The sequence below is a fragment of the Malaclemys terrapin genome, chromosome 23 (assembly GCF_027887155.1).
Source record: "Malaclemys terrapin pileata isolate rMalTer1 chromosome 23, rMalTer1.hap1, whole genome shotgun sequence".
Taxonomy (NCBI): Eukaryota; Metazoa; Chordata; order Testudines; family Emydidae; genus Malaclemys; species Malaclemys terrapin.
The window spans coordinates 8,389,944-8,400,424 of NC_071527.1; the positions used below are offsets into that span (position 1 = coordinate 8,389,944).

Below are 10,481 nucleotides of genomic sequence, written 5' to 3' on the forward strand. Positions count from 1 at the left end.
GCACTGAAGACAGATCAGCTCAGACCGGCAATAAGATGTGAATGGGTTACCGCGAGGGGCATTAGCCATCGGAGCAGTTTAATGAGGGTGTGGTGGATTCTCCATCACTAGCCATTTTAAATCGTTTGGACCAGCTCACGCAGGAGTGAGCCCAGCGCAGTCTGCGGCTCGTGCTGTGCAGGTCAGGCTGGATGGTCACATGGGTTATGAAATCTGACTGGCATGGACTGGCCCATGGCCAGGCAGAGCTCTTGGGCAATAAGCTAATGGCTCCAGTTGTGTATTTAACCCTGTGCTAAGTGGGCCGCCCCTTTCTGTATCAGGGAGCTCTGGGCTAGCCCCCCGGCATAGCCAGCTGATGCCCCCCATTCCAAGGGGGCAGGGTGTGTAGCTTGCTGCCACCCTCTCCCCCAGGGAACACAGGAAGGACAGCAAGGCTGGGAGGCCACAGAGTCACTGCACTGGGCAGTACCATTATCCCCCTGAAACAGATGAGGAAACTGAGGCACAGAGTGGGGTCACACAGGAGGTCATTGACAGAGCAGGGGACAGAACCCAGGAGTTCTGCCTCCCAGCCCCACACTCAATCCAGCAGACCAACCTTGTGAAATCTGTTCCTTGCTATCAGGAGCACTAATGTCTGCTGCAGCCAAGCCCGACAAGGCCTCTTCCTGGGATCCCCATGCAGAGACCCTCCCCCGGCAAAGCTGCTGGGGACTCCCAGAGCTGGCTGCTGCTTTCTGCAGCGAGCTCTACAGTTAGAGCAGGGCAGGACTGGGAATCAGGACTCATGGGTTCTGTTCCCAGCTCTGGCACTGCCTTGCTGTGTAACTCTGAGCGAGTCCCTTCCCAGCTCTGATATTCACTTTCCTCTTCTATTAAGTGAGATAATTACCCAGGGCTGTGAAGCAGAAATGCTACCAGAGACATCCCCCTCTCTGGAAACCAGTGCCCGGGACAGAGCATCCCAGTGCCAGTCGCTTCCAGCCCCACACCCTTCCCCAGACCCAGTGCCACGGGCAGCCTCTGCCAGCCTCTTCAATAGGAGGAGGGGAAAATAGTGAGCCAGGTGGAAGTTTTGCCTCCCCTGTAACAGGCGGTGCCCAGATCAGCGCTGTGTGAGGGACCAGGACATCCGGGCCAGGAAAGAGATGACGTGTTGAGCGAGGAAAGGAAATCAGTGACATTTGCGAGGTTTCATTGCAGGATGCACCGATTTGGCTGCAAGGGGGTTGGGAAACAGTGGTACTGGGCGTGAAGGGGGTGGAGAATTGGCGGCACCGGACATGGGACCCACCCAAAAAAAAAATCACAGAACCCTGGAATCCACAAACTAGACCTCAGGATGACAACACGCTTGCCACCCAAAGCGCATTACCCAGGAGGGGGAATTGAGCCTCACAATCAGCCACCCCCCACCTCGGTCAGTACCAATAGCCCCACGGCACGGAGGAGGAAAACAGATGCCCAGAAGAATGATTTACACAGTGAATTAGGAGCTGAGCTGGGGACAGAACCCTGGCATCCTGACTCCCAGGCCCCCTGCTCTAACCTACCCACTAGATCCCACTCCCCCGCTCCCCAGAGCCAGAACCCGAACCCCCTGCTCTAACCCACTAGATACCCCCCCCCCCCCGTCCCGAGCCAGAAACAAACCCAGGAGTCCTGAGTCCCACCCCCTGCTCTAACCCACTAGACCCCACTCCCGGCCCCCCTGCTCTAACCTACCCGCTAGACCCCACGCCACCCAGACCCAGAAACAAACCCAGAAGTCCTGACTTCCAGTCCACTGTACTTTTAGCTACCAGACCATGTGCTCCTAAGGAGCCAAGCACACGTATCTGGGAATGATCAGAGATGGGTGTGATTTTAGCCCCAGAGTGTTGGCTGTTTCAGAGCTAGGGTGTTGGGTTGGGCCCTCTCTCTCTGACCCCATGAGCAGACAGGGAGTTAGGTGCACAGCAGCCTGCAGATTCAGGTCACACTGGGGGCTGCTCTCTCATTGCAGAATGCTTGGACATGGCCCAAAAGGGACCCACCCAGCACCATTCTAATGCAGCCACCTCTGGGGTAGAGCACAATAGCCAGCACACCTGCCAGCCACTGGGCAGGGATTTCGGCTGAAGATAATGGGGGCTAGACTGCTACTCGCCCTGACAGCACCCCGAGGTCTGCGCCTGGTGTCCCAACATGCCACATCCCAGTAATCGCACTGTGGGTTCTAAGCAGTTTGCTTGGCAGCTGAAAAGGTTAACACCCCGCTAGAGGGGAAGTGGCTCTTACACCTCCAGCCCCTGCTGCAGGGGATGAGCCACCAGGGCAGGGCTGGACATGGCAGACCCTCAGGCCAATCAGCCCAGTGATACCAGGGGCTGGAAAAACTTTCCTGGCCAATAGATGGGGGGGCTAGGGGGGAGAACAGGGTGGTTAGGCCAATAGGATCAAATGGCAACAGCTGCTCTTTGGGCTTTACCCTCTCAGCTGCCCCTTGGCTGATCCATGCTGGGGCTTTAACAAGCTCAGTCTGACTAGTGCTGGGAGCTCCTGGAGTCAGAGCAAGTAGGGACCATGAATGGAACAGAGCACACTCATGAGGGGCATCTCCAGGGGAAAGCTCCCTGGGCTGGCTGCCTGCCACAGGCCACGGGACACAGCTCTCCCCAACTCCACCCTCCCCACTGGATCAGAGCCACCAGGCTCCACACCCACTCAGCACCGCCAGGGCAGGGAAGAGAGGGGCTTTGATAAGTGGTTTCAGAGTAGCAGCCGTGTTAGTCTGTATCCGCAAAAAGAACAGGAGTACTTGTGGCACCTTAGAGACTAACAAATTTATTAGAGCATAAGCTTTCGTGGACTACAGCCCACTTCTGAAGTCCACGAAAGCTTATGCTCTAATAAATTTGTTAGTCTCTAAGGTGCCACAAGTACTCCTGTTCTTTTTGATAAGTGGGATTCCCAGGAGCAGCATCTGGGAATTCTGTGTCCCTGGGGGACCTAGTGGGGTTCGGAATCAGGACTCCTGGGTTCTATCCCCAGTTCTGGGAGGGGAGTGTGGTGTGGAGATTAGAGCAGGGGCGTGAAACTCCCGGGTTCTCTCCCCAGGTCTGGAGATTAGAGCAGGGGGGTTGGGAGCCAGGACTCCTGGGTTCTCTCCCCAGCTCTAGGAGGGAAGTGGAGTCTAGGGGTTCAAGCAGCAGAGCTGTGAGGCAGGACTCCTGGGTTCTATTCTTGTCTCTGGAGGAGGACAGGTCTAGTGGTTTGAGTGGCGGGGTTGGGAGCCAGGACTCCTGGGTTCTAGTCAGAGCTGACTGGCATTGAGAAGAACAGACTAAGGGCTTGTCTACACTGGCAACGTTAAAGTTCTGCTGCACCAGCGCTTTAATGTGACTTGCATAGTCTCCCAACGCTCTAAAAAAACACCTCTACGAGGGGCGTAGCTCCCAGCGCTGATGCACTGTCTACACGGGCACGTTCCAGCACTGAAACTTGCAGGGAGGTGTTTTTTCACACCCCTGAGCGAGAAAGTTGAAGCGCCGTAAAGTGCCAGTGTAGACAAACCCTAACACCCTTAGCCTGGGAACACGGCTGTGGCTCACCCCACAGGGCTAGGTATCAAGATACCCAGCGTCACCCACTTCCCCCCGCCCCTGATGACACAGCACCATGAACCAGAGCCGGCTGAGCTCTGGAGGGGTCCTGCCCTCAACCCTGCCACGTTCACTGGCCCGAGGGTCCCGATCCCTGGCACATTCAGCCCTTGGTTGCTTCCTCCGCACGCAACCCAGCAGGACCTCGGGGGAGAAAGATTCGCCCCCACCCTGATGGGCGTGGACCACGGGCCAGCTCAGGAGGGGGATGGGGAAATGCAGGGGCGGTTCAGCCCTGGTCCGGGAGACGCCACCTCCAGCCCCCCATCGCTCCGTGTTAGCAGCTCGCCAGGGACTCCAGCTCCCCCAGTGTTCGCAGTTCCTATGCCCCCCTCGGGGCTGCCACGGGGGAGCACGAATAACGTCCCCAGCCCAGCGGTGTTCCGCCCAGCTGCCCTCTCCCAGGGAGCCCCACACACACCGGTCCCTGCGCCGCCAGGAGAAAGCGCCGCCAGCGCTGGAATTCCGCCTGCTCCGAGTTACAAGGGAAGGAGCCGATCCCCAGCTCTGATTACAGGAAACGCTCAGTTCCCAGCCTGTTCTGTGCGGGGCCGAGGGGCGGGGGGATCCCACCGGAGCGCGGGGCTCGGGCTGCAGCGTCGCCCACCCGGCCCCGGGTCCCCACGCGCGCCCTCCCCGTGGGGGGATCCCGCGAACAGGATCGGGCCCGGGAGCGCGAGGAATGCAGGCGGGGGCTCGGGGGAACCTGAGCGCCGCGGCCGGGGCTCCAAGGAGCGAGCCAGGACCGGACAGGACGGGTAACGGTGCAAACAGCGCCGGGGCCGCGCGCCGAGACCGGCGGAAAGAGGCGGGGTCCCGCCAGGGGGACTAGGAGCAGAGCCCGGAAAGTCAGAGCTGGGCTAGAAGCAAACGCCCCCCCACCCCCCGGCACACACGGGGGCAACAGGGAGCCGTGACCCGCTCCATATCCCCGCCCACGGGGGGCCGTGGATCCCCCCCGCCCCGGTGCTAACAGGGGGCCGCAATCCCCCCCATATCCTCCGCACACAAGGGGCCGCGAACCCTCCACTCCCAGCCGTCCCGGCGCTAACCGGGGGCCGCGAACTCCCCCCCGCCCCCAACGACCCTTTGATACAATTTGTTCTTCAACAAGGTGCCAAGACTCCGAAGCCCAGGGAGGAGCGCGGCCCCGCCGCTAGCTCACCTCTGGGGCTCCGGGAGGTAGAAATCCACGGCGAAGCCGAAGAGGCTGCCCGGGGCACCGCGGAACAGCGCCGGCTCGGCCACGTCCAGGTTGAAGGCGCGGGCGGGCGGCAGGGCCAGCAGTAGCAGCAGCAGCGGCGGCGGCGGCAGCAGGGTCCCGGGGGGCGGCATGGCGGAGCCCGGCGCGCTGGCTGCCCCGCTCCCGACGCGCAGGCAGGACCTTGCGGGAGCAGGGCTCCGAGACCCCTCCTGGAAGCGCCCGCGGGGTGTTTCCACCCCCCCAAAGGGAGGAGTCACCAGCCGCGGCTGCGCCCACCCCCTGCCTGCGGGGTGGATCTCGCGGAGCAAAGATGGGGCGGTTTTGGAGAACACGACACCGCTGGCATGGGCCGGGCCGGGGGCAAGCCCGGGACCCCAGCGATGGGCCGGGAAGGGTCAGAGCTGCGGGCCCGGCTTTGGGCTCTTGAGTTCAACAATAGGGGGCTTCTATGCGAGTGCAAGTAACAAAAGGGGGAACTCACACTTGTGGGGAGCAGCAGCCCCTCCCAAGTGAGCAAAAACCTGATCCCCGCGCCCCTAGGAAGTATGTCTGGGGGTGGTTCTGCAGCTAGCTGGGCCCCTCACAGGGCTGCTCCCTGGAAAGGTCCTTTGCAGAAGGCAGGAAAAGGCTGGCAGGAGGCAGAGAGGAGGAAAAGCCCTTTGACTCTATCCCTGATGGCTCCCCTGGGGTCATTATCCTATGGTACAAACAGGGAAACTGAGGCCCTGAGCGGGGCTCGATTCTCGGCTTTGCTGCAGCCTCCCTGGGACCTGAGGCAGAGCTCTGGGTAGCTCAAAGGCTGGCCTCTGTCCTCAGCAGAAGTGGGTCCAACAAAAGCTGTTACATGCCCCACCCTGTCTCTCATCCTGGGACCAGCCCGCTACAGCAACACTGCAAACAACAGCCTCCTGTGTGCGTTGGGCGGGCCACTGCATTTCTCTGGGCCTCAGTTCCAGGCTGTAGCCTGGGGCTAAGGATCTGCCCCAGCCGGGTTTGGGGCAATGCCCAGAGACAGCTGCAGTGTGGGGGCCACATACACACCCACCACTGCACGTATCAGAAGCAGGGTAGAGGCCAGGTCTCTTGGCTCCCAGCCCAGTGGCCTCTCCACTTGCCAGACCCCCTGGAATGGCCACTGGGGGCACGTCCTAGCGGCTCCGGCCCGGCTGAGCTCATGGAAAGAGGTGACCCTGCAATGTGCAAAACATTTGCTTAGGCAAAAGCCTTGGAAATCTCACACAATATCCCAGTACAGGAGGCCAGGGTGAGAAACGCCCTGAGGCTAGCGCTCGCCAGGCCTCCACCACCCACTAGCTTTCCACTGACATCCCACTCCAGCCGGCCTGAGTCAGTGTGGGGCAGGGAGCCCAGCCCTCCAGCCCCTGTCCCCCCGGGCTCCACCGCTGACACAAGCAACAAGTAGCCCTCACAGCCAGTGAAGGAGGGTGTGAACCAGAGAGGAGAACAAAGGGGAGGACATGCAAAAGTTAATGTCAGTGATTGCTTAAATTCTCAGCAATAGGAGCTGGGAACAGAACCCAGGAGTCTTGGTGTTCTGCCTGCCCTGCTGGACCCCACACCTCTCCCATAACTGGGACAGGAACCCAAGAGTCAGTTCCTGCTGTGTTATTGTTGGGCCACTTGCACAGGCACAGGTGTGTTACTGCAGGATTGTTTTTGTACAGATGGGTGTGTTATCACAGGGTCACTTGTACACACACTGGTGTGTTATTGTAGGGTTGTTCGTGCCAGCTCAGTCCAGATGAATTCAGCAGCTGCAGCCTGTCCTGGCCTCACTTGGTTGCCATGAACAGGGAGCAAAGGCAGGCACCTGGAGAGCTCTCCTGGGGCTGAAGGGAAGGGAGTTCTTTTCTCAGGGGCCCATGATGCCAGTGTGAGCCCCTACTGCAGGGCAGCCTGTCCCAGGGGGTACGAAGGGAAAGGACCCTGGGAGGGATCAGGGGAGGTGGCTGGGTGAAAAATGAGCCCACACTCTGGGGCTACTGGAAGCTGCCCTGACTTGCACCCAGAGCAGGCGCCCCAGGCTTTCCAGGCACTCCCCAAAGTCCCACCGAGCTGGGGAGGCAGAGGCAGCAGGGCTGAGCCGTGCCCTCAGCAGAGCTGCTTTTGTGCTATTTTCTGGCCCCTCGGAAACAGGAAGTGCCAGAAATCTTGTGCTAGAAGTCATTTCCCCATGACTTCCTGGCTGGCGGGTGAGCCCCACCTCTGGACTCCCCCAGGACAGCCAGTGGGCTGGAATGTCTCCACTCACAGCACAGAGGTGATGTCGGTTGCAGGGAAATTCCAAGGGAATCCAGTCGGTTCTGAGTTAGAAGAAGGGAAATGGCACAGGCACCCAGCCTGACACCTCCAATCCCCACAGGCAACCCTACAATAACAATCCAGCACGCAGGGCCCCGTGCACACAGGCAACCCTACAATAACAACCCAGCACGCAGGACCCCGTGCCCACAGGCGACCCTACACTAACAAACCAGCACGCAGGACCCCGTGCACACAAGCGACCCTACACTAACAAACCAGCACACAGGACCCCAGTGCACACAGGCAACCCTACAATAACAACCCAGCACGCAGGGCCCCAGTGCACACAGGCGACTCTACACTAACAAACCAGCACGCAGGGCCCAGTATACACAGGCAACCCTGCAATAACAAATCAGGGTGCCAGCCCCTTTGGCAAGCTGCACCAAGGGAGGTGCCATGAAAACAGTCTGGCAGTGACAGGCAGGGTGTGCTCACTGCACTATGGGCTAGGAAGGTGGGGCTGGTCAGTGCCATGCCCCAGGTGGGAACGTGGCTGGGGCAGAGGCCAAGTCCCAGACCCCGCTGGGGAGTGGTCTGGTGGGCATGGGGAGGGAAGGCCGTGCAATGAGTGTCTCCAGGTCAAGAGAGGGGTGGAATTGTAGTGCCCCCTCCCCGCCTCATGCCCATCTGTTTCTCCTCTGTTGGCACTGAGCCCTCCTCCCCCAGCCAGGCACACGCCCAGGCATGCACTCAGCCGACACAGGGGCATGACCCATTCCCATATCCCCACTGCATCATAAATAGCCATGGGGTGGCCAGGGGGATATAATGGATGGGGGGACGGGGGGACTGGAACAATTTGTACAGTGTGGGGGCTGAGAGCTATTTAACCAAACTGTATATCCTGTATAGGATGGAAACCATTTCAAGCCCCAGCACCCCTAGTTCCAGCACCTATGTGGGGGGACATGTTGGGGGCCCCGCCTGGGCCTGGCACAGGGATCCCTGCAGAATCTGGGCCCTCGCCACAAGCAGGGGACAGCTGATGAGGTTTTGAACCCCCTGGCAGCAGAATCAGCCTTTTGGCCCAGTTTCTCGGGGCACATCCAACCGTAGCACAGCAGCAGGGCAAATGGTGAGGGGTGTGCTGGGAGGGGGCAGCGGCAGGAAGGGGGAGGGGCACAGGGCTTTCAGGTAGGGGAGGGGCAGGGAGCAGGGGTCTCTCAGGTGGGGGAGGGGGCTCAAGAGGGGGGATGGGCATAGGGCTCTCAGGTGGCAGAGGGGAGGGGCAACAGGGGGCTCTCAGGTGGAGCAGGGGCAGGGGATGCTCAGTTGCAGGGCAAGCTGCCAGCTGCAGGGCTTTTCCTGTCACAGCTGGATCCTCTCTGGGATGGCCCGTTTGGGGGAGGGAGGATTGAACTAGAAAAGCGATTCAATTGGGAGGGGGCTGTACCCCTTCCCCCATTGACTCCCCATGCAGCAGCTGCCCCAGCGGGAGGGACGGGAACGAGCTCACCCAGAATTGGGGGCAAAACCACCTCAAAAAGCCACTGCCCCCATCCCTGCCCCAGGGGCTCCCCTCGCTTCAGTCATCCCTCACCCCTCTGGCGTTGCCTCCACCCTTCTCCTCCCCCAGTTCATTCTTCCATCATGTCTGCGTCCCACCCATCCTGCCTTCCCCTCCCCCCCAGACTGACCAGGGCTGACACAGACACCCGGGTCTCCCCCCACCCCCACATGGGAAGTTGCTCAGCATTACTCTGCCTGGGAGATGAGTGTTCATCTGTCTGTCTGAGCAGAGGCTGGTCTCAGGGGATACGCAGCCCAGCAGGGAGCAGGGGGGCTGGGAGTCCCTTGGAGGGGCTGTGCTGTGCCAAGGGGCCCAAAAAGTTCCCCCTGCAGCGGCTGCCAGTGAAAATCAACCCGGCATCAGCATCAGGGCGGCACGGAGTCCGCCGGGCAGCAGTGCCAACTTGGGGGGCGAGCACTGGAGCAGAGAGAAACCTCCAGGCCAGGGTCCCCGTCAGGAGGGACAGACCCCACCCAGCCCATCCGTCACTCTGTCTGTCTGTGTTTTGCCGTTGGGTGAAGAAGATGCTGATTCCCTATCTGCCTTGGCCCCCCCCCCAGCCTATTTCGACTGGACGCCCAATCAGCTTGCGCCATGCAGGAGGCGGACAGGCTGTGGCGCCCATGGGTTATGGGAGGGCAGTGCCATGGGCACAGCAGGAAACGTCTCTGTTTCACATGTATCCCTCAGCAACCAGCAATAGTGGGCAAGAGGATGTGAAAGTGTGTGTCGGGAGTGGCCTATGTATGTCTGTGCATCTGCCTGTGTGTGTGTGTGTTGGTGCCATCACTATTTCACAGCTAGAAATGACTCCGACTGCCAAGTCTTAGGGGTCCCCCCACCCACCTTTGCCAACACCCCAGGGAGCTCAGCTCTACAGGATGCCACAGAGCCAGTCATGGTACCTGGCACACAGAGCAATGGTGTCAAAGCAGGGCCACGGAGCTGGTGCACCAGGGGTTAAAAGGGCTGTGGGGGCTCACGGCCTGGGCTCCCCTCTGCTGGGGTGTTACTGGGGGTTGCTATGGCAGCAGGCGCCCGCTCAGGGACATATGGCTGGTCTCAGCCCAGTTCTGTGGGTAACGAGGACTCAGCCCCAGGGCAAAGCCCAGAAGTGGGCAGGGCTCAGCTCCCTGGAGGGCGAGGGGGAAAGACCCTATAGTAAATAAAACTGCCCCTGTCCTGCCCCAGATGGCCCAGTCAGGGAGACTCACCCGCCAGAGTTTTCTTCCTGAGGAAACAGTGGGGTGAAAGGGGCAGACCACAGCCAACCCCTGCCCCCCCCCTCGCATGGGATTGCCCCATGCACCTCCCTCCCCATTGGGCTTGGCTGTGAGAGGATGTCTGGGCCAGCGACCCCTGGCGACCTCGGGGCACTGACACACAGCTGCGGAGGGTGAGGGGTACTGGGGGAATTACTCACCGCTGGCTGCATTCCTGGAATACTGATGCAATGGGCTCTGTGCACACATCTGGGGGCGGGAAGGGGGAGCCCGGGCTGCAGAGCAGGGAACGCTCTGTGCCAGAGAGCAGCAGCAGCCGCGCGGCCCCATGACTTCATGGAACCAAAATAGCCCAGGTGAACCTCACGCTGTCCTCCAGGCGCTGCAGATAGAGCCAGCCCCCGTGCAGTGCTAGGGGTGCTGTGCTGCAGGGAGTGGCGAGGAAGCTCAGTAGGGGGTGCTGTTCTGGAGGGAGCTGGTGGGGGCTCAGTAGGGGGCGCTGTGCTGCAGGGAGTGGGGAGGGGTCTCAGTAGGGGGCTCTGTGCTGCAGGGAGAAGGGCGGGGCTCAG

The 10,481-nt window shown here is 60.7% G+C and overlaps 1 protein-coding gene across 2 annotated transcripts in view; it reads right to left on the reverse strand.

Moving 5' to 3' along the window:
* ITGA5 (integrin subunit alpha 5) overlaps window positions 1-5,059 on the reverse strand; it is a 54,691-nt gene extending 49,632 nt beyond the window's left edge. For both annotated transcript variants that reach the window (XM_054012384.1, XM_054012383.1), the window contains exon 1: window positions 4,813-5,059. In XM_054012384.1, coding sequence (XP_053868359.1) covers window positions 4,813-4,982 — 170 coding nt within the window. In that variant the 5' untranslated portion in view covers window positions 4,983-5,059. The remainder of the gene's footprint in view (window positions 1-4,812) is intronic.
* Between the last annotated feature and the right edge of the window lie 5,422 nt (window positions 5,060-10,481).